The 23,875-nt window shown below is 38.9% G+C and overlaps 2 protein-coding genes and 1 long non-coding RNA gene across 5 annotated transcripts in view; 1 reads left to right on the forward strand and 2 right to left on the reverse strand.

The window, feature by feature from the left end:
- Window positions 1-3,930, reverse strand: part of casp3a (caspase 3, apoptosis-related cysteine peptidase a) — an 11,910-nt gene extending 7,980 nt beyond the window's left edge. The window contains exons 1-2 of the mRNA XM_061912827.1: window positions 3,707-3,930; window positions 3,417-3,550 (exon numbers count right to left, since the gene is read on the reverse strand). Coding sequence (XP_061768811.1) covers window positions 3,417-3,550; window positions 3,707-3,777 — 205 coding nt within the window. The 5' untranslated portion in view covers window positions 3,778-3,930. The remainder of the gene's footprint in view (window positions 1-3,416; window positions 3,551-3,706) is intronic.
- Window positions 3,468-13,467, forward strand: LOC133560373 (uncharacterized). Its single transcript, XR_009808433.1, has 3 exons — window positions 3,468-3,588; window positions 11,054-11,142; window positions 12,756-13,467. It is a non-coding gene; the product is annotated as an uncharacterized LOC133560373 (long non-coding RNA).
- Window positions 5,705-23,875, reverse strand: LOC133560341 (oxysterol-binding protein 1-like). 3 transcript variants are annotated; one of them, XM_061912795.1, is made up of 21 exons: window positions 23,609-23,875; window positions 23,028-23,201; window positions 21,689-21,885; window positions 21,424-21,583; window positions 19,916-20,027; window positions 19,649-19,847; window positions 19,456-19,558; window positions 19,300-19,363; window positions 19,048-19,215; window positions 17,644-17,889; window positions 16,442-16,562; window positions 16,275-16,378; window positions 16,109-16,204; window positions 14,727-14,911; window positions 14,309-14,661; window positions 14,162-14,209; window positions 11,159-11,206; window positions 11,046-11,078; window positions 10,940-10,978; window positions 8,449-8,618; window positions 5,705-8,363 (listed from the first exon to the last, which is right to left on the reverse strand). In XM_061912795.1, exons 2-20 carry the CDS (start codon window positions 23,162-23,164, stop codon window positions 8,476-8,478), a joined length of 2,556 nt encoding a protein of 851 aa, XP_061768779.1. In that variant the 5' UTR covers window positions 23,165-23,201; window positions 23,609-23,875; the 3' UTR covers window positions 5,705-8,363; window positions 8,449-8,475. The 3 variants fall into 3 exon arrangements, with proteins under 3 accessions (XP_061768779.1, XP_061768771.1, XP_061768788.1); XM_061912787.1 differs by having other exon boundaries at window positions 19,456-19,570; XM_061912804.1 differs by lacking the exons at window positions 10,940-10,978; window positions 11,046-11,078; window positions 11,159-11,206; window positions 14,162-14,209 and having other exon boundaries at window positions 14,432-14,661; window positions 19,456-19,570; window positions 23,609-23,867.

Here is a 23,875-nt window from a genome sequence, read left to right on the forward strand (position 1 = left end):
GCAATAATGCCGTTACATGTGACGGTATCAAACAAAAACTTGGGGGGTGCAGTTCTTTTTTGGCGCTTTAGCGTTGACCGAGTCTAAACAGACTACACACCTTCTAGAATCCTGTGCACAGCGCGGGACCGGCAAATTGGGGGAATTAAGAGGAATTAATTTTGGGATATTTCCTGAACACAAACGTGTCCATAACTGTTTGAGTTATGTTGCTAGAAAACACACGAACAAACCTTGGTGAAAACATAACCTCTTTGGAGGAGGTAAGGTGGTCATAGCGCGTAACTTTTGTCTGAAGCGTTTCCAAGGTGACATAGCTAGCCGGTAACGGTGCAGCGCACGGATGGAAATTAAAAACAAAAACTGTACACCGCAGGAAATATGAGTAAACTCAAAAGTTACTTAATAAATTCTCAATACATCCATTCAAACATTTTCTACCATATGTCTCTCTCGATGTCTATCCAGCAGCGTACACCCTGGGACAAGTCGCCACCACATAAACCGTCACCCAGAAAATATCTTTGAAGCCATGCGCAACCAAAGATCAAATTCCAAAAATTCCCAGAATTCCAGGTTTTCCGGGACAATTTTCCCATTCGAAAGAAATTTGCCATTTTTCAAACTTTTACCATTTCCAAACTTTTCAACCTATTCAAACCATTCCACCTTCAACACATTCCACCATGATGGAAATTCAAATTATAATGATTTTTCCAAGTTCCAAAAAAATTCCAGGATTTTCCAGAATTCCTGCTTTTCCAAAACCCCATTTCCACCCTTTTTTCTGGCGACTACTCTTTCCACATTTTTCAACGCATTTCAACCGTTTCACCGTCAAAACATTCCTCTTAGTTGGGAAAAAAAAGGAAGGTGTTTTTTGAACTGAAAAAATTCCCGGTTTTCCCGAAATGACGTAATACCATTTCCCATTTCAACATGTTACTACTTCAACATTTCTCGACCGATTTGAAAAATTTCAACACCAACCATTTCAACTCATTTAGACCATGCAGGTTTTTTACAATTTTCAAAAAAAATTCCCGCTTTTCCCGACAATTTAAGGAAATTCCCATTGAAACGAATGAGACCTTCTTCAAAGTTCCACAACTTCCACATTTTCCATCTGATTTATACTGTCCAACGTCAAAATATTTAGATTGTTTGGGAATTGTGTGCTCCACTTCAACAATTATAAAAAAAATTCCAGGATTTCAGTTCAACTCCAGCATTGAAGCATTCACAGGCAATTCCTGAAGGAATTGTCTCTTCTAGTTAATTATGATTTTTATATCTATAATACGCCGAGGGACATTAAAAAAAAAAAACAGCTGTTCAAAAATGGTCCCTAAGCAGTTGTTTGGACACCACTCATCTTCCTGAACAAGTTTGGCTGGTAAATTGATCCAGTAGTCTGATCCGCACTCTTGAAATCCATGCTGGTAACCTAAACTAACGCCTCACAAAGAGTAGAAAGCATATACAGTACAGGCCAAAAGTTTGGACACCTTCTCATTCAATGGGTTTTCTTTATTTTCATGACTATTTACATTGTAGATTGTCACTGAAGGCATCAAAACTATGGATGAACACATGTGGAGTTATGTACAAACAAAAAAAGGTGAAATAACTGAAAACATGTTTTATATTCTAGTTTCTTCAAAATAGCCACCCTTTGCTCTGATTACCGTTTTGCACACTCTTGGCATTCTCTTGATGGGCTTCACGAGGTAGTCACCTGTAAGGGTTTTCACTTCACAGGTGTCATAATTTTGATGCCTTCAGTGACAATCTATAATGTAAATACCGTATTTCCTTGAATTGCCACAGGGCGTATAGTACGCGCCTGCCTTGAATTACTGCCGGGTCAAACTTGCTTCGCAAAATAATTAGTGCATGCTTAGTATTACCGTCTGGTCAAACTTGTGACGTCACGAGTGACACTTCCCCTGTCATAATTTTCAAAATGGAGGAGGCTGATTTCAATACCGGTAATTTAAAATCGCATAAAGGGAAGAAGATTAAGAGCTATTCAGTAAGATTTAAGGTCCAAGCTTACATCACGCTCAATTTTTTACCACATGCCTTTGGCAAGCGCAGGAGTGAGAAGAGGTTTTAAAATAATTAGCGCCCCGGCGACAATTCAAGGAAATACGGTAGTCATGAAAATAAAGAAAACGCATTGAAATGAGAAGGCTTGTCCACACGTTTTGCCTGTACTGTATGCTTAAGACCGCATAAGACCAAAACCCAATACTACAAAGTAATAACAAAAATATTGCTGATGATTCTACATAAATATGACATGTATTTCCACTATATCCTGAATGTTTACCCACTGCTAACCTACTGTTTATCATGTAGGTGGCGCTACACATACAAAAGGTGCCGCATCTCTGGGTGCTGTTGATGTCTTGGTCAGTGTCACTGTAGATAAGTAAAACTGAAAAATATATATACACACACACACACACACACACACACACACACACACACACACACACACACACACACACACAGTGGGGCAAAAAAGTATTTAGTCAGCCACCGATTGTGCAAGTTCTCCCACTTAAAATGATGACAGAGGTCTGTAATTTTCATCATAGGTACATTTCAACTGTGAGAGACAGAATGTGAAAAAAAAATCCAGGAATTCACATTGTAGGAATTTTAAATCATTTATTTGTATATTATGGTGGGAAATAAGTATTTGGTCAACCATTCAAAGCTCTCACTGATGGAAGGAGGTTTTGGCTCAAAATCTCACAATAGCACAATGTTTCCACCCCCATGCTTCACAGAAGGTATGGCGTTCTGGGGATGCAACTCGGTATTCTTCTTCCTCCAAACACCAAGAGTTGAGTTTATACCAAAAAGTTCCAATCTGGTTTCATCTGACTACATGACATTCTCCCAATCCTCTGCTGTATCATCCGTGTATCCATTTTGGTATAAACTCAACTCGTCGTGTTTGGAGGAAGAACAATATTGAGTTGCATCCCAAGAACAGCATAACTACTGTGAAGCATGGGGGTGGAAACATCATGCTTCGGGGCTGTTTTTCTGCCAAGGGGACAGGACGATTGATCCGTGTTAAGGAAAGAATGAATGGGGCCATGTATGGTGAGATTTTGAGCCCAAACCTCCTTCCATCAGTGAGAGCTTTGAATGGTTGACCAAATACTTATTTTCCACCATAATTTACGAATAAATTCTTTAAAATTCCTAAAATGTGAATTCCTGGATTTTTTTCCCACATTCTGTCTCTCACAGTTGAAGTGTACCTATAATGAATATTACAGACCTCTGTCATCATTTTAAGTGGGAGAACTTGCACAATCAGTGGCTGACTAAATACTTGTTTGCCCCACTGTATATATATATACACACACACACATATATATTAACATAAATACCTGTTTGTCTGTCAAAGTTCTTGTTGTTGATGACGATGCATTGTCCTATGCAGGGGAACTTGAGGCTGTACCTGAAGCTGTATGCCTGAGCCTGGGCATCCACATCCATGGAGCCGGGCGAGGACTCGTCAGGCCTGAGAGGACGACAGCAAAGTTGGCTGCTGCTATAAAGGTAAGTCTTTTCACACAAATAATGATTATGATTAAGTATAAATTCTAGTATGACTACATGAGTAATATCCCCCACAATGCAATGCAAAACAATAGGCTGTTGCTAACGAGCTACTCACTGTTCCTGGCCGTCGCCTCGCCTCGCGTCCGTGCAGTCGACTCCAGCAGCAGGCCCGTTTGCCGACATCATTTCGCGTTTGTTAATTACAACAATTAAAATTCACACAGGAATGTCTTTACACTGCGGTTCGACGAGACTGTGGCGGAGGTAGCTGGCCGCAACGCCTCGCTTGTAGTAAACAAAGATAGTGACGTCACGAGAATGGGCGCTCGTTGTGGCGTGCGTGCGCTCCCCGAATGAGCGGTGATTAAATAATTGTAAAAAGTACCGAGGGTAAGTTAATAAGATAATAATTATTTATTATTTACTAAATACTCTGCTGATTGGATTAATGATATTTTAGAATGTATATTCTTAAAGATAACACTTTTTCATTTATATAAAATAAAGCTAGTGACGTCATGCGAATGAGCGCACGTTGTAAACCCCAAGCGCTCGCCGTGCGAGCGGTGACTAAATACATTGTAAAAACTACTTTGGGGAAATTAACAATATTAAAGTTAAAGTACCAATGATTGTCAGTCACACACACATTAGGTGTGGTGAAATTTGTCCTCTGAATTTGACCCATCCCCTTGATCACCCCCTGGGAAGTGAGGGGAGCAGTGGGCAGCAGTGGGCAGCAGAGGTACCGTGCCCGGGAATCATTTATGGTGATTTAACCCCCAATTCCAACCCTTGATGCTGAGTGCCAAGCAGGGAGGCAATGAGTACCATTTTTTTTATAGTCTTTGATATGACTCGGCCGGGGTTTGAACTCCCGATCCACCGATCTCGGGGCAGACACTCTAACCATTTTTGAGTGTATATTCTGATAGATAACATATTTTCATTGGAATAAAGTAATATCTATAGGCATAAGACTCTTCCATCCATCCATTTCCTACCGCTTTTTCCCTTTGGGGTCGCTGGTGCCTATCTCAGCTACAATTGGGCGGAGGGCAGGGTATACCCTGGACAAGTCGCCACTTCATCGCAGGGCCAACACAGATAGACAACATTTACACTCACATTCACACACTAGGGCCAATTTAGTGTTGCCAATCAACCTATCCCCAGGTGCATGTCTTTTGAAGTTGGAGGAAGCCGGAGTACCCGGAGGGAACCCACGCAGTCACGGGGAGAACATGCAAACTCCACACAGAAAGATCCCGAGCCCGGGATTGAACCCAGGACTACTCGGGATCTTCGTATTGTGAGGCAGACGCACTAACCCCTCTCTCACCGTGCTGCCCCGCATGAGACTCTTACAACCCAATATTAAATTCCACTCCGATTCTTAGGTTAGGACTCGATTCTCAATTCAAACTGATTCTTGCGGTAGAATATTTTAAAAACTTCCTCTCCTGTAAAAGTGCCTCTTGGCTTATGACGTACATGCACAGCCAGAGTGGGAGTGGTCTGAAACATCTTTTTGTAAATCGATTTTTGAATATTTTGAATCAGTTGATCGGCAACACTAAATTGGTCCTAGTGTGTGAATGTGAGTGCGAATGTTGTCTATTCGTGTTGGCCCAGCAATGAGGTGGCGACTTGTCCAGGTTGTACCTCGCCCTCCGCCCGAATGCAGCTGAGATAGGCTACAGCGACACCCTCCCGCCCCCCAGCGACCCGGAAAGGGACAAGCGGTAGGAAATGGATGAGTGGGTTTAGATTCATAAAAAATAAGAAGGGCGATTCAAATGTCAATATTTTTTTCCCCATAACCCCTAATTATCAATATTAAATAATTATAATACAGAACCTACAAGAAAATTACTAATTGCTAATTAAAAAAGTAATGTTATTCTGTCGTGACAAATCTGAAACACTGTGGGAAAATTAATAGTTGTATAATATTAATAAATACCCCTTGGGTTACTACTACACTGTATTTAAGTGTGAATGCTGTTAGATAGTACTTTTGCAAGAACACTGTATTTTATTTTAACATATTATTAGTAAACCATCTTATAACAATGCACATGCTCTAAAAATGATTGAGCCAACACAGTAGTCTTGTTTTACATTTAAAGAAAAACAAACAATGGTCACACAAATATGAATAAAAAGTAAAGGAAAAATCAAAATAAATCACTTTATTTACCAACCAAACCAACCATTAACATAACTAACTATGCTAACTGATACAATAAAAATATTTTAAATTATTTTCCAATATATCCTTAATTTTTGTGTGTACAGCAAAAAAAGGTGTCACGTGTTAAAGGATGTCTTTGAATTAATCATAAATTTAATCAATTAAGCCCGAAAGACTAATCCTGCCAAATTCCATCCATACATACAGTTTGTGTACATATGTACATCATTTGGGGAATTGAAGAAAAAAAAAACATATTGACACTATATACTGCACTTCAGCAGAGCATTTTTATAAATAGTTCACAGTTCTATTATCGTGACTCTTGGAAGAAATGTACTACATACTTATAAAATTGTTAGAGCAAGGAACAAAGCCAACCTGTGAATACAATCAATATTATTTAGAGATGTACAATATATCACAACAAACAATCTTCACACACTATCAGTGAATAAATGGAGAACGAAACAGGAAAATATTCGACAATTGTGACAAACAAAAAAAAGTGCATCACTACCACGTTAAACTTGTGTCAGGTCTTCTACTTCATAAATCCTCTCTCTCTCCCTCTGCAGAAATATTCACAATTTGAAGGTTGGGACTCCATTTTTAAGTACACTTATTATGAAAGGGAAAATAATAAAACTATACACTCCTTCCTTTTAGTACAGGACCTAACCACCCATGTTGCTGGTTTAGGAATAACACGTCACTTGAGCAAACTTCACATTTAAACTGTCATTAGCGTCAACTCATGCGCTTGATTCCATTTTCAAAGGAAAGAAAGTGCAAAAGGTGTGAAATTCCAGCACTAGATTTTCTTTTTTTTTCTTTTAAAGGTTAAAAAATGAAAAAAAGCGCAACAGCGACAATATAAAACTGTTGTTTCACATTCGGGAATTAATTTGCTTCACAAATGTTTATACTAAATAACTTGTAAAGGCAAATTCTGTCTTTACTCAGTCAGAGGCATTGTAGTATTTGATGGAGAAATAATTAATATCACTGCTTTTTAATAGTGACTATAGAAAACAACGATAGAATGTGAAAATTGCAAACCGCATACAGTTAATGCTAACATGGTTCATACCTTAAACAGTGTATTTTCACATGTTGAATTGGTTTTGTTCAGACAGGAAATTACACTAAAAACTTAGCAAAAAGAAGTTGTGTTAGAAGTAATTATATTGTGACCATGACTGAGCGATAAAATTAAGTCAAAAGTAATCAATATCAATAAAAAATGCGTTCGATGTACATTTTTTTTCTTTGTCCGAAGAAAGGGGAAGTGGCCAAGCCAGGATCGCTGACAGCCAATCAGGTAACAGTATGAACTATCAAATGTGGTTGCGCCGTCTTGTTGTCCGGCGGTTGCTTCATTGCAGGAAGTGAGAAGTGAAAGTTAGAAATGAGTGCTGCAGAGAGCAAATCAAGTGTGGATAGAACAAAAAGAGTCACCATGACAGCATGGCAGGTTTTTGGGATTTTTTTTAAACGGACCGTAGTCAGACCAAGGCGCTTGTAATCACACCACCTTAGCACTACAAGTGGACACGCAGAAAATAGTTCTCAGGTTTCTCTGTGTTTGTATTTTCACACTTTGCACTATTTTGTTACACTTTATTAAGCATTTCTTACATATTCCTTAATTTTCAGAGAATATTGTTAAGTGTTCAATGTGATTTTAGAATTGTGTTTACAGTGAGTGTTTTCCATGGTGGTGTTGATATTTCCTTTCTGCCTTGATAGTGGTAGGGATCATAAACAGAAGAAGGTAAAATTTTAGATACAAATGTTTACATTTAATATAATTTTCTCCTGGTCCTTATTTGCGATACGTTATAAAATACCAGCAATTATCAATATCGACCAATACAGGTTATAAAAATACCAGCAATTATCGATATTGACCAATATAAAACAATTTCATCTTGATACAGTTTTCAGCCATATCGCCCAGCCCAAATTGTGACGTTCATATTTTTTACTTGTTGAAAAAATGATTGGTATCCATTATTTTAGGGGACCATTTGGACCAAAGTCGATCCTTGCATCATTCTAAAATGTAGAAACTGTAGACGTGCAGCATAATCCGAGAGCTGGGGTTTTCAAAGTGTAATTTCCTGCGAAAATGTTTGTCAACTCTCAATGTCGGAACTACAAATCTCTTCATTTGGCCTTCAATCATGACTAAAGTTATCTTACAGTTTTAAATGCATGTTTTCCTTTATTTTTTTAAAAACTTTTTAAACACCCCGTCAAAGTGTTTTGGTGCCTAACTTTTTGAAAACAACTGCTCCCAAGCACTTTCCTGTTCCTTTATGACACTGGATTTGCATGTACAGCCCAAAATCAACACCATTTTGGACCATTTTCACCTTGTCAGTAACGTGCGCGTTTTGGTGAGGTGGATGATCGTGGCCTTTCTGATGGGTGCTAAAAAATAGAAAGCAGCGGTAATGCAACCTTGGCTCGTGTGCTTGGTTCCGCCATTTTCCTGCAAAGTACAGCCGCTTCATTTCTGGAGGTGTAGACAAGAAAAAAACACACACTCGCATCCTGAGAGGGAAGTCTGCTGAAAAACAACCGCAAACAAAAGATGGCGGTGAGTTCACTGCTCGGTGTCAAGCGCGTGACTTGTGAAGGCGGAGGCTTACGCGCCATCTTCACGCCGGGTGAGGTTGTCAGAAGATGTCCGGGCACATGTCCCACACACCGCTGTCCTTTGTCTCCCAGTAGCCCCCCTTGTAGACGTGCAGGGTCTCTCCTGACTGGGCGTCCTCAGTCTTCTCAAACCAAAGCGCCTGGTGGCTGTCTTGATGAGGGGCTGGGAGAGAATAAAAAGGAATTCACAACTGGACTTTACTGGAGGCTGAACGGCTAGCTCAGGATGCAAACTTCTTTTCGCACGGACATCCAGCAAAATCGCTGCATTTATTCCCCAGTGCCTTTCACGCAGCATCCAACTATCTAATAATGATACCTATAAATGCCCCCTTTCACACAGATATTCTGCACAATGACCGTGTCCGAGCCAAAGTGGAAAGTACTGACATTATTCGGAGGCACCGACGTCTTACACACAGAGCAGCCCAAAGTGGAGTAATATTGCCACGAGATGTGTCCACTTCCGATACCATACCAATATTGGAGCCTTGAGTATTGCCCGATACCGATAATAATACAATACAGACGGAATCACAAGTACTTTTATTATTTTGTAGTGTGGAAAGTTAGAAAAGGTTTAACTGAGTGAAATTAGTCAAACAGAGAACAATGGTAGGTTTGAAAAAAACTATTTATTATTAACTGTCTGGAATGGTCTTACACTATATCTTTAAGTTAAAGTGGAAAGGTAATTGTTTTTTTTTTTGTGAACCCTAGTAGCCGCAACAATTTATTGAGTTAAACTAGTAAGGTGAATGATGCGGACACGTTTGTTACTGGATACTTTCTGCAATGCTTCTGCCTTGAAAACTTTGTATGTGTAAGTAATATCCAACTATAATTATTTGATGCTTTATATTGACAAATGTGATGTTTTAGACTGCAATATTCTTCAATTGAGCCTCTCGCCTACCATGTTTACATTTTGTAAATGACTTGTCTAAAATAGAAAACAAAACCAAGCTTTTGTGTTCATTGGAAAACATTTAGATGTTAGCTGGCTGTGCAGCTTTGCACAAGTAAACACGCTGCAGGACTGCTTGTATCGGATATTTCACATACAAGCCGATATAATCCCATATTGTTTTATGGCGGATATCGAAATCATATCTAGGGGTGTGTACCGTTCCCCTTTGAACTGATAAAAGGTACCAATTCCCAGTCGCTTGGAATCGATACCGGTATTTAGAGGTACCAATTTTCGGTACTTGATGAATATTTAAGTAATTCTTAAATAATTCAATTAAAAATTGTATTGCAACATTTAAAAATTGCTATCCAATTGTTGTATTGTTTTATTATCTAATTTCTGAGTCTCATTTGAAAGTATGACATTAAGTTGCAATTGAAGTTTCAAGTCCAATATGTTAGATGGCAGTAGTGTATAAATGATTTTTTTGTTGCGTCTTAAAAAGTGTTAACACTGTAAGTATTGTACTTAACACCCACCAGCCGTTTGACTGTAACATGACTCTTAGTTCTAATTTACATTAGAAAATTTGGAAGTGTTGAAATTGCCATGTAAAATCGCTAATGCTCATCAGTAGCATGTCAATTTCAAAGCTGATGTATATCAGCATCAAGCTACCCATTTTTGGAAAAGTGTAGCCCTTTTTTAATTAGGCTGGAGCATTTTTTGGAGTCAGTTTCTTTGTTGGCATTAAAAATTGCAACATTACCTAGAAGGTAGTTTGGCTGAGTCCATTCTCAGTGCCGATGAAGAGATCCCCAAGTGCCAGGCAGCCCTGGCACCGAAACATAGCACTGTTATAATATACGTGAATCAATGCCAAGTAGGACTGGCACGATTCGGTCGAGACCGGAATGGGTACTCATCCCTATCGATATCCGATATTATGATTGGATCGGGACACCTCTAAATCCCAAAACCTTCAGCAGTGCTGCGTCCTGCTATCCGTTATTTATAACACAGTAATAGTAAACATAATATTAAAAATATTGTCTTTCACAGATTCTGCAAAGTTGTCACATCGGAGCTATATCAGTAGTTAATTCACCAGCGCCTTTTAAACAGAATTTGTTGAGACGCACAGCCAGCTATCAAATAATAAAAGCAATAAACGCCCTATTTCACTCAGGTTTCACAAATTCGTCATTGCAACAAAGCCCCTGTGTTTCATACAGAACTCTGCAAACGCGACCATGAAAGTGTGCGCTTTCTAAGATACTCGCCGGGTAGCAACAACGGCTCTCAGCACAACTGGTGCATGAGAGGTGCGTTAGAGTGTCAAAACTTCCCTTTGTGGAAGACGCTTCAACACAGCGAGCGCCCTGACTCAAAATATACAGTTTTGTTTTCTGACGGCGCTGTTTGTACCCAACTGTTACATAGAAAAAAAAACCTTTGCCTCTGCACTCAACACAGCTATGGTCTTATGTGCTACTGTGCAACTATAACACACATGTTCTATCCATCTATCTATCTATCTATCTATCTATCTATTTATCTATGTTACTTGCTTTTGTGCGGAGCTCCACAAGAGCCCTCCTTTACTTCCACTAAGAAACAAGGAAACATGGTCAGTGGATGATTGTTACCTACTACTGACTATGAGTGTTTACTTGCTTTGACAGGATGGGGGCAATTTTCCGCGAGAGGCTGGAATAATGAAGGGAAAGAAAAATGGCACATGAACGCTCGGGAAAAGCAACAAACAACAAAGGTAAGTGAGTACTTGCATGCAAGAGGAGGCGAAGGATGAGGAGGAAGAGAGTCCTCTGTGTCAGCTAAAGGTCAGCACACAAACCGCGTGTTAATTTTTCCTTGACCTTGTACCATTCAAGCAATATAGCGTAAAAAACCTTGGTGTTTTGCTTTTTCTTTGGCTTTTGAGGGTTACCAGTAGAGTGGAAAAACATGTTGACATTAAATGCTGATTTGTGTTTCAGTGTATCCATTAAACCATATCCAATCATATTTCCAGCCCGCAAAGCATGTAAAAACACATTTTAAACGTCTTAGAATACCACAAATTGAGTCAGCCATTTTGAAAATTCCACTCTGAATACCTTCGGCTATTTCCGGGGATTGATATCACAAATGGAGTGCTTTTGCACCATATTATCAGGTCTGTCACACTGGAAATATCCAAAAATTAGAGAGAGACCTGCTGTCTATCATTCACAATCCTTATGTAAGACATGAACACATATGTTTTTCTTTTTTTATGCATTCTAAGTTGTAAAAAAAATAAATACAATGTACAGCTAACAATGTAGTCAATGGGGGCTCTCTATTTCGCCCACAAAAGCCTCTAAATAACCATTCAAAACCTCCCGACAACACTCTTTATACATATCGTGACCTGAATATTAACCAAATATTAGCTATGTTTTTATTATAAGCACTAACACAGACAAATTATTTCTTAGCGGAGCAATGATGCAAACAGCTAAGTAGCCCTCTGCCACCTTACTTTGAGCAGGTAGCGATGTCCTGTTGCTCCCGCATAATTGCATCTCGGCTCATCAAAGTTATTCTAGATTATGAATCATGCCTCTCGTCTGGATAAAAGGAGGATTTAGCGTTAAAACTAGAAGTTGTTCATCTGTGACATTCAATTCATACCCGGAGATGGAGACAAACACACACAACTAAAGACGGTGTATGCATGCAGGGAGACGTTTCCTTGTTAACCCTTTGTGTGCTTCATGATTAATTCTTTGTATAAACCAGAAGATATGGACATCCTATCAGTCATCATCGAAGTAAGAGCAGACATTGTACAGTAAGGTATTGTTTTATTATGTTTGCAGTTTGTTTTTCTTGTTTAGGACTTAGCAGTACTACTACATGGTGCTTAGTGTTTCACTGAAGCTGGATTTGTTTAGCAGATCTTCAAAAACTTGGATCAACAATATAAGGTTCTGGATCATAATTCTGCCCAAAGTAATCGTTGTTGGCTCTCACAATGTCTGCTTGATTAGCATTGTTGTTGATGGGGAAGGGATCTACGGTCCCTACCACCACGCCACAAGATGACATGTCTGGCTTCCTCGTTCTTTCTCAAAATAGCTCGAGAATCTCTGTGAGATTGAGACTATTTTGGTTATATCCATTTATTCGCAAACTTTGGAAGTCTTTAGGTGTCATAAATCAGATATATATGATAATAGCTTCAATATAGAGGCAATTTGTTTTTCCACTCTACTGTACTTACACGCAGGAAGTTACCGTAAATGCTCCAAATCGCCGTTGTTGGGTAGATCAGTGTTCCCTCGCATAGTCATACATTTGTTTTCTCTGCTTGTAAATTAATAACTGTGTTTATTCTAGTAACTCAAATCTGCAGTGTTAGAAAAAAAGGAGTGCTGCAGTCACTCAACATTTTGCAGCAGAAGAAAAGATGTTGAGGACCTGCTCAACCTGTAAGTACATTACTGTTTACTGTATGCCTGTAAGTAGAGGTGGGGAAGTAATCGATGCATCGCAATTTGGACGATTACAAAATCAATTCGTAAACGTCAATAATTGATAATCGATTTATTTTTTATAAAAAGAATTATGCAGACAGTTCTAAAATGTGGCTAACTGCAGCGAGCTACTTCACTGAGAGATCTGACTAGATCCTCTAATACAGGACTTAACGTTCCAGTTTTGCACACATTTCCATGAATTTAATAAATAATACATGTGATGGGAATTTCTGATTACAAATTCTCTGTTTTTAAAAGTTCCAAGTGATAAACGCTTATTTACTGAAACGAGAAGAAATGTAAAACTGAATCCAAATACATAAATTAAATACGCATCAGTAATGGATTTTTTCATCGTAATCGTACTTGAAACGTGAGATGGCCAAAGATTCCAGCCTCCACCTGCAAGTGTTTTTTACTATGTAAAACTGAGTTTAAATTATCGATTGTAGAGCAGGGGTGGCCTTTTGTGACTCACAGCTCGAGTTTTGGAATTGTCAATATTAAAATCCAACAAAACAAAATAAATCATAAAAGGAAAAAGAGCAAAAAGACACAATGTCACGAGAAAAAGCGGAAATTTTGAAGTTAATCAATAATAATACGCTTTATCATCAACAGCACCAAGCTGGCACAAAGTTTGCTTTTAAATATATAATGTTGTTTTTTTTTTTAATCTTTTTAATTTTACAAAGTGTAAAAATATGTTGCAGCCCTCGGTGGAAAAAGTTTGTACAGCACTGGTTGAGAGTATCAAAAATAAGCATTTTGGGGTGTTTTAAGGGTGTGTTGCCATTTCCAAGGGAAATAGTGAGGATTCAGTCTCAGTTTCTATAAATAGTTCTGGGTATTAAAAAAACAAAACATTACGGTTAAGAGCTCTGGCTGAATCCAGCAGCTTTATGTACCTCTGCATGCGCTTTAAAATTGTACTGCTTAGCTGACTCAGTCCTGTGTTTTGCTATGTACTTGTTCATAAATTACCATGTGGTCAAATCCGCTCTCTCACGCACTCCAAATCATTATTCGAGTTGAAAAAAAATCAACTGTCTTAATGAATTTTTAAAATTTCTAGCTATAAATACAGCATGTACAGTAATCCTTCCAAATAGTTAAATGTAATTCAATTGTTTGTCTTATTTTACTGCTACAAGATAAGAAACTACTATCAACTAAACGTCAAAATGTCACACGGCACATCTATAAAGTACTATCTATCTAACTGTCCTTATTAAAGGCACTACAAAACTGTGGCGTGATACTTGCTTTCATCGGAACCCTCACTCGCTTCAGTTCCAATCTGGTCTGGGTCAACTAGAACGTAAACGTAAGTAATTGAGGACAGAGCGAACAAACAAGAGCATGTAGATGATAAAGCACACAAAACAACATGGAGAGAAGGTGAATACTTGCTTTTTAAGGGTGAGTCAGTGATTGGTTCCTGCGTGGAAGCTTTAGACAAGCAGATGGAGACAATGATGGAGGGACAGGAGACGAATTGTCCGTCTAAAAAAAATAGCGTGATTGTTGTCTTACCTTCGTCTGGCGTATGGGCGGCCTTGATCACTTCCCTCTCCCTCTCCCGACGGACCATCCGTTGCTTCTCCTCCAACCTCTGTTTCTCTGCGTTGGCCTCATCCCACTGTCCGTCTTCCATCAACCGCTGGTCGGGCCGCCGTCGGCTATCCGTCGGTGCCACGCCCTCTTCGGGCTCGTTAAGTGTCAGGGCAAGCGAGGAGAAGAAGTACATAGTCTCTGCTCCCTCTCTGGGGTAACACAAAGTTGATTATTGGCGACGTGTTCAGCTGGGCCTTATAACCAGGAAACCTACGGCAACGGGTTCTTCCTCCATATTTCTTTGGCTTTAAGAGTCTGGTAGACGGTTCTCTGTTTGCCCTCAGCACCGTTCTCGCTCTTGCTGCTCTGCATGATCCTGGAGAACTCCATCTTCTCATCCCAAGTCCCAGAGAGCACATAATGCGCCTTTCCGTCCTTGTCTGTGACCACGCCAGTTACCTGTGAGACAAAACGCAGCATTGACGCACACCAGCAGCATCCTAATTCGTCACTTGTGAAATCTCAAAGTACACAAATATACAATATAGTATCTTATTTTATTTTTTATTTTATTTATTCTTTTAATGAATAGACATTTTTTTAATGATTAAAAAGATAATACAGAACAATAATTAAAATAAATACATGAAAACTACAATTTAGAATTTTAAAAGAAAGTTAGATGAGTGACGCACATGCAGAATTTTGTCTGGGTTAAAGACCACAGGAAGTAAGATCCTAAATGAGCACACACTAAAGTTTCACTGCTTTAAAAAAATAAAGATGGAGTTGCAAACAAAATAGAGAAAATTAACAAACCCAGAGAAAAAATTTTAACTTTGATGGCGGAGGTACAATCTTAGAAAATATATTAATCAAAATAATGTATTAAAAGAAAGGGTAAACCTGTAGAATTTAAGGTTTGAAAAACAATATTCAAAACCTATGATGTGTTCTAAAAAAATTGTTACCTTAATTTGAAAATATAAAAAAAAAATGTATTTAATATTTTATTGAATTTATTGTAAAATTTCTCCTGACAAACCCAAACACATAATCTTAATGGTGAAGACAATTTTTTTTATTTAAATAAGCTAAATTAATATTAATAATGGATTAACTTGATATAGCTCCTTATCATAATGACCTTAAGTGCGTCAGACTTAAAATAATAAAAATATTAAAACAGAAAGTTAGAAATATTCATTATACTAAATATATTTTGTTTAAAATGCCTTAGTTTTAACAAAATAGTCTTAAACAATTTTTTTCAATTGTCAGCTTTTTGAAAAAAAAAAAAAAATTTTTGTAAAAAAATATACAGAGATATATTTCCTATATTATATGAATATATTTTACTAGAATGAATGTGTTTATGAATTATTTTTATATTTTGTCAACAGAAATGTGTTGTTTTTAATTGTAATATTTTTGTATGCTGTTACTGTGGGTATTGAGACCAAAATGGAAAGGAAAATAAAAAAAACCTACTACTATAATTTTAGCTTTCTTGACAGAGATAATGAACAGAAAGGAGTGCAGATAAATAGGAAATTAATTCAACAATGACCTAAAAGCAATAATAGAATGCATTTGCTGCTCATAGACAAGAGCAGAGCTTGCGTCAACTACAGAGCACTGAAAGTAGTGATTGACCTTTCTTGGCACATCTCTAGAGAAGTAACTGTAGGGAGCGAACTTGAGGTGGCAGCGGTCCCCCGTCTTGTGGTTGACAACGTCAATCTCCCCTGACTAAAGAAAGAAAACATGTATCTCATATGACCCTGCACAGAAATGTACATATATGTTGCTCGTACAATACCTGATCAATCCATAACTTTCCCACAATAATATTGTGTACTGTTGTAGTGACTTTCTTCCAAGAGTAATGGTTGTTGCTCTTAGCAAACATGCACTGGATTGCACCTAAACAGATAAGAATATGAATATGCACATACAACACATATAACATGTAACACGCATACTCACCCAGGGGCATGATGGACAAATATTTTCCTCGAAATTTGCTGGCCAGGGTGATTTCTTGTCTGAGAGTCCATCCTTTTTCAGAAAAGGCGTGGTGGGCTGCGGCAGGCGGGTGGTGACTTACCTGAGAGGTGAAACCATTTTGAGTCAGTCACATGTTTCTTGATGTTATAGTGCAAGAAGAGGTGTCCAAAGTGCAACCCGTGGACAATTTGTGGCCCACAGCTAATTAAAAAAAAATAAATACTGTCTAATAAAATCATTAAAAAACTAAATAAAATAAAAAAGTATACAAGGGAAATGTAACGACAAAAAGTTGCAATGTTGACTTGACACAAAACTGCCATGCAAGCTGTTTTTTTCTTTAAAATTGTTGCAAAAAAAATATTAATGAATTATTGACCTACTAAGGTTTCAATTACTTGACATCATATATTCCACCTTGAATTAGTATTAGGGGAAATATATTGCATATTTTTTCTTTGCCATAAAAGTTTTCTATGACAAAAAATGCATTAAACAAACAAACCAAAAACAAAAAAAAAAGCAAAATAAAAAACGGATAATCAACGCATAGACCTGAAATTGATCTAGAGATTTAGGTGTTAAGTTTTAAAAAAGTAGTGTATAACTTATTATTAATACTGATCCGTGGGATTTTTTTTTAAACTGGCATCGCTCAAAAAATTATAATAAATCAAAATCGATGTTATTATGAATTACTTACCTATTTAGGACTCTAATTACATCACCTCAAATAATCAACTGTGAACGTTTTTTTCTGAGAAAAATATTGCATACTTTTGTGTTTTTCCAATTAAAAAGGTGTTTTTTTAACAAAGAAGGCATAGAACATAAAAAAAATTTAAACTTTGTATCGACTGATCTGAAGTAGATCTCGAGATTTAAGCGTTGAAAGTAAAAATAAATTTATAATATATGAATTATTTTTAACAGTTTTATGACTGTCTGAGACTTTTTCGGGTACCCCGGGGCCAGACTAGAGGTGAGCCTTAAAGGTTAAAAAAAAAATCAATATATGGCTCATATAAAAATGGCCCATACTTGTTTGGATTTTCAGTGTGTGGCCCTCAGTGGAAAAAGTTTGTACATCCCTGCTTTAGTGAGTCATTATGGATCTTAGAAGCAAAATATGTAGAAGTATCCCCAGTATGATGTTGCTGCTGAGTCAGTTGTGGTTGTACCTGCTCACAGAGGGAGCGGTAACCACACTCTCTCAGGCGATCCAGCTCAAAGGTTTCTCCAAGCAGGGGGTTGAAGGGTTTTCCAGTGCGGTGGACGGTGGTTGAGTAGGAGGAAACAGTAAAGGCCGCCACGTAGCACATCTGCTCCAGAGAGCTCTGGCACTTTGATGCCTTATCCAGCAGCTCGTAGTACTCCAGGTCCTCGGACAGACGTTGCAACATGGAGAGGGGCTCGTTGAAGTTCACCTAAAGAGAAGAGAGGGGTTAAAGTTCCTATGTCTGGTACAACTTTCTCACTTCCGATACCATCCCGATATAGGAGCTTGCGCATCGGCCGATACCAAAATTGAACATATACGATATCAGCATGTACATCATTTTGTTTTGCAGTGTGGAATGTTGTAAAAGGCTTGATCGAGTGAAATTACTCAAACAGAGAACAATGGTTGATATGAAAAACACTAACCTTTTTATTAATAACAGTCTGGAATGGGCTTATGCTGTCTTTAATTAAGCTAAAGTTGAGTGCTAATTGTTTTTTTCGTGAAACCTATTGGCCACAATAATTACCACCTGACGCAGTAAGTTGAATGATGCGGACACGCTTATCCCTGTATACTTTCTGTTATGCTTCTGCCTTGGAGACTTTGTGTCTATTAGTAATAAACAATACTCTTTTGATATGTGTTTATATTCACAAATGTGCTGATTAGGACTGTCATGTTGTTCTTGCTACGGCCTGAGTGTATGGTTTGCTATAAAGTACCATTGCGTACATTGAGAGTTGAGTACCCATTGGAGTTTTTAATGTTAAAATTACAACAGACTTAGAATGTGTTAAGTGTTTTAAGACCACATGAAGTGTTTATAATTGTGTATGAAAGTTGTGTGAGGAATAATTAAGACAAACACAAAATTCATAGAATTCATAAAATGAAAAGCATCCTTACTTTACGGATTTCACCTACAGCGGGTAGGTCTGGATCATTATTCACACAAAATCTAGGGAAAACTGTAAAGTTCAATTAAGGACACTTATTCACAAGTGTAGCTTGTGTGCTATAATGTGCTTATCTGTTGTGTAGCTGCTAGCTCTATAAAAGGCCTATAGCCTACAATGTTTACCTTTTTGTAAATGACTTGACTAAAATTGAAGAAAAGACTAAACTTGTGTGCTTATTGGAGGACATTTAGATGTTAACTGGCCGATCAGCTTTGCACAAGTAAACACGCTGCACGACTGCTTGCATTTGAAATTTGAGATGCAAGTCAAATATCATACTTGTTTTTCGGGTCACCCCTATTTACAGTAAAGGTAAGACTGGGCTTCTCTGCTTAAGCTGCTGCCGTCGCCAGTCGATCTTGGATAAGATGAATAAAATGAGTGTATAGATGGTTTCTTACGGGCATTGGTATCTTTGAGAGCTCCTTTCCGATGCAGTTCTTCATGATGCTCCAAAGGTTGAGGTAATAGTTGGGCTTGTCGGGTATACGAGTCCGCCTTTGTCTGACCGGCTCCAGCTCCAGGGACTGTGGTGACTCTGGGCTGGAGGCCATCGAAAGCTCGTCAAACTAAAGAAGAAGAATGTCTTACTACACAATAGAGTACCAAAAAAAACTACAGATTTGCTTTGAACAGAAATAAGACAAACACACGTTTACAGATAAGTCATCCATTCCGGTCTCATTGCTGAATCCGCTCACATTGCTGCCAGATCTCCTGTAGAAGTAATAACATGTCGGATCAATGAAGCTGGCTAGTTATGTTTTGAAGATATGTGACAAAAATTTTGTAGCACTCTTGCTAGTGACCTGTGGTATTTGGGATCGGCAGGGACCGTGATGAACTCTGCCGGTTCCTCCATGGCATCGAAGAACACGTTGTTGTCATCCTCATCGCTGGAATCTCCTTTACCTGAAAGAGCGCCTTTAAATATCGATCGTGTTTAGGGTCCTCCGTGAGTGATGTGGAAGAACAAAAAAAGGTCTTCGAGGACAAGCGCACCTTTGCTGCCCAAGGCGGGGTTGCTGTTTGACGACGGGAGCACTGTCGCTCCCCGGAAAGCTCTCTCCAAGTGGTTGTGTTGCTTGGCCAACTGCTCCAGGGTCTCCTCCAGCCTCACCCTCTGGTCTCTCTCCAGCTGCAAGGCCTTCTGCCAGCGCTTGCTGTGGTTCTGAGCCAGCGAGAGGAAGTCCCGGCATGCCTTGGACGATCGGAACAAGTCAGCTGGCGACATCCTTTTGTAGATTTCGACGGTAGGGGACGACTCACGTTTATCATTGCATTGGAGGTGATGCGGAACAGCGTCGCTCGCTCGGTCACTTGTCTCATCTTATCCCCCACGTCCGCTCCGGGCTGAATCCCCTCCAGTTCTGACAAAGACCTGTTTGTGGAATAATTACAGCAAAGTATTAAAGTGATAAGCAAAACAACTTACCTGTGGATTTCATAGGCAAGCATTTTATCATACATTTTCTAGAGATAATACTAAAGAAAATGTATATACTTTAGAGTAGTCAGTGTACAACATGGAAAGCAGTATATATTTACTCTTCTGCTGTTGCCATTGTCAACTTGTGTTTTCTGAGGGGCGAGATCATGCTTATCTTCATAGTGCCACAGTACATGTCGGAATAATTATTTAATGAGCCGCGGCTCCCCAGCACTCATGCACACTGTGATGCCACTACCACAATGCAGTTGTCAACTTGTGTTTTCCAAAGAGGGAGCTCATGATTAAGTTCATACTGTCAAGAGTAGATGCTCAAATAATTTGTAATTGAACCGCGGCTCCAAAGTGCCCGCCACACTCATGCATACAACAAAGCCACTGCCACCATGCAGTTGTCAACTTGTGTTTTCCAAGGGGGAGATCATGCTCATTTACATAATGTCACAGTACATGTTGGAATAATTCCCTCAATGAACCGCGGCTCCCCAGCAGCACTCTTGCACACTATTATATCACTGCGACCACGCAGTTGTCAACTTTTGTTTTCCGGTGGAGAAGATCTTCATAGTGTCACATTACATGTTGAAATAATTTCTCAATGAGCTGCGACTGCCAAGCACTCACCAGCACGCAGTTGGCAAATTGTGTTTTCCAAGGGGGAAGATTATGATTACCTTCTCATTGTGTGACATTAACTGTTGGAATTATTCTCCAATGAACTGTGGCTCTCCAACACTCTTGCACACCATGCATTTGTCAACTTGTGTTTTCTAAGAGAGGAAATCATGATCATTTTCATAGTGTCACAGTACATGTTGGAACGATTCTTCAATGGCACGCCGCTCCCCATTGTTGGCTGCACTCGTGCAAACTATTACATCACTGCCACCATGCAGTTGTCAATTTGTGTTTTCTGTAGGAGTTAATGCGCCTCTTCATAGTGTCATGGCACATGTTGGAATGATTAAAAGAGTCCTGACTCCCCAGTGCCTGCAGCACTCATGCACCCACTGTCAGCAAGACAAAATGATCTTGCTGCTCACTTGTTTTACAAGCTGTTTATACAATAATATGTTGTGTCGACTTGTTTTCGGTGGATAGTAAATTTATACTGCTATATAAGCTGTACACTGACTTCTCTAAACTGATAACTATAGTATTTAGGTTTAAAAAAAGATAACATTGATGTGTCCGAGTGTTGTTCCCAGTGCAACGATACACATTTAACAGATAAAAATTCACTTTTTTGCAAAATATGGCCATGGTACGAATAACATTGTGCTAGCTAAGGTTTTTTTTTGGAAGGGGGATGAATAATAGTTTTTACCTTTGCAGGGCAGATCCATGCTTGACAATGAGATCGTTGCAGGTGTCGAGGTCCTCCACCTTGCTGCCGAGTGTGCGCAGCGTAGATTGGATATCTAAGGTACGCCCACCGCCATGTCCTGATGTGAGGAGCGCTGAGGGTCCGTCTTCGCATGAGTCATCTGTAATGGGAAGTGGCGAGAACGGTGAGGATACACACAAAAAAAAGAGGTAACTGACACATGACCTTGTCAAATTTTAAACATTTCCAGGTAGATTTTGCTGACCAGAGTTGTTCCCCGTGTCAAAGGCCAGCTCCAAGGCGGTGATCCAGCGCTGGCGCTCCACTTCCGAGCTGGCCTTTAGGTGGTAGGTTTGCGCACCGCCGTTGGAAATGACAAAATTGCACGAGTCCTCCACAACAATGTTGGCCGTGGCCAGGTTGATGGTGCCGCGGCAAGTGTGGCCCATCTCTGCCTGAGTCCTGTGGACGAGAAAATTGTGACTTTTATATCACTGTTGTGCAGTATCATGGCGCTAAAAAAATAAAGTCCGCTGCTGAAAACTTTGGATTCAGCTGGACATCACTAATGCATATTTTACACGGTAGCTACACAGTAATAGGGGAAACATGTATTTTATACTTCATACAGAGTTGTTAATCTGACTTCCTGTTTCTTTCGGCACCCCTTATTCCAAAGGTGTCAAATAGGTTTTTATTGACGGCCACATTGCAATTATGGTTGCCCTCTGAGTGCCACTTTTAACAATGTGTAATTTATGAATATACATGTATATATATAATACATGAACAATATAATTTTTTACATAAGATGCATAAAAATTTACATTTTAATTTAAAAACTGGCAGCTCAGTCAGTAAAATTTTTACAGTAAAAGCAGTGTTTTTTGGGGTTTTTTTTTTTTACAGCATATGAAAAAATGGAATGGAATGGAGAAACAAAACCACTGTTTTAGCAGTAAAATTTAAGCAACAGATCTGCCAGGGTTTTTTTTTACCGTAAAATCTTGTTTCAATGTTTACTTTTTTGTTAGTTTTGTAATGTTTTAGTGTCTTACTGTATGTGGGAAAAAAACAGTACCAAAGTTGATTTTACGGAATTTAACTATAAAATCTATTGTCAATTTCACAGTCTACAATTTTATTGATAATTTGTTTTGAAATAATAAGTCAAGCAGATATTTGAATACATTATTTATCTTTAGTTTAACAAAAATATTTTTGCAATATATGGTAATATTGTGAATTTGATATTGGTTTTTAAAAGATATGCAATTGCATGCAGTACATGATTTTTAATGTCAAAAAGGGCAAGGAAAAACTCACCCCAGTGGGATGTCAGTGACAGTGACTATGATGACTATGAGAAACCTTGGAGAGGACCGCAGGGGAGACTGAAAGCAATGGATGTCGAGCGGGTCTAACATATTGATCTGGGGTGGAGGTCCAGAAGTAACCTAAATAGCTTGTCCTGGGATGATTGGAGTCTAGATTTGAGGGTTTTGGAGGTACTGGGGTACCAGGAGTTCATGTATAAATGCTCCTGAATTCCCTTCATTTAAACATTTTGAAACAGCACAAGTCGTGGTAGATGAGTAGTCTACCTGTAATAGGAGAGGAGTCCATTGCTAAGAACAAACCAGCGTCTCTGGTAACCTTTGATATAGTTAGTCCATTTGAAGAGCCAGCCCTTGTATGTGTCCCCTGGGGTGGGAGTGGGGGACTTGGGCTCTGATGACATCACTGCAGCCTGCTGTTTTACCTGGCGAGCTTAGAGCCTGTGGGGGATGTAGGGAATAATGCATGAAATGACTTACAGTAACTACAGTTATGACACATAATTGTACTGCACATTGAGTATTTGACACATGCAAGAAAAGTGGGTGTTTCATACACGTCATGATTTACTAACCGAATGAAGAAATGCATTAAAAATACGGTTTGAGAAACTGTTCGATAGTCCGAAAAGTACGCATAGTGTGTTTATTTTCGTGGAATGTAAAAGTAATAAATAGTCGCGTCAAGTGCTGACAGGAGCAAAACGTCTGTTTAGCTAACGTACTCGCCAACCGCAGTTTCCGGCCGGCAACTCTTAAAAACATTAAAAAGCGAGTCGGTGTCTTAGCGAGCGGTTAAAAATGTTCGCGTCGTGTTATAATGTCGTGTAAATAAATCCCTGAGTTACCTCAAGAACCAGGAAAGCCAATTGAAGGCATGAAATCTCCTTAAAAGTCTCCGGCAGCCACTAAGCTTTTTGCTAGCTAAACAGGAAATGGTCATCTGAGCGGACACGTCGGAGGTGACACCGGTCCAATGAAACGTCGTTAAGTTTTATATTTTGCAACTCCTACAGTTGAAAATTTGTATTTATTTCACCATCCAAATAATTTCGAAAATGAAATTAACCGTTTATCTCACTCAGGGTCATAGTTTATATTTATGGCTTCAAGCG

This window comes from Nerophis ophidion, linkage group LG01 (genome assembly GCF_033978795.1).
Source record: "Nerophis ophidion isolate RoL-2023_Sa linkage group LG01, RoL_Noph_v1.0, whole genome shotgun sequence".
Taxonomy (NCBI): Eukaryota; Metazoa; Chordata; class Actinopteri; order Syngnathiformes; family Syngnathidae; genus Nerophis; species Nerophis ophidion.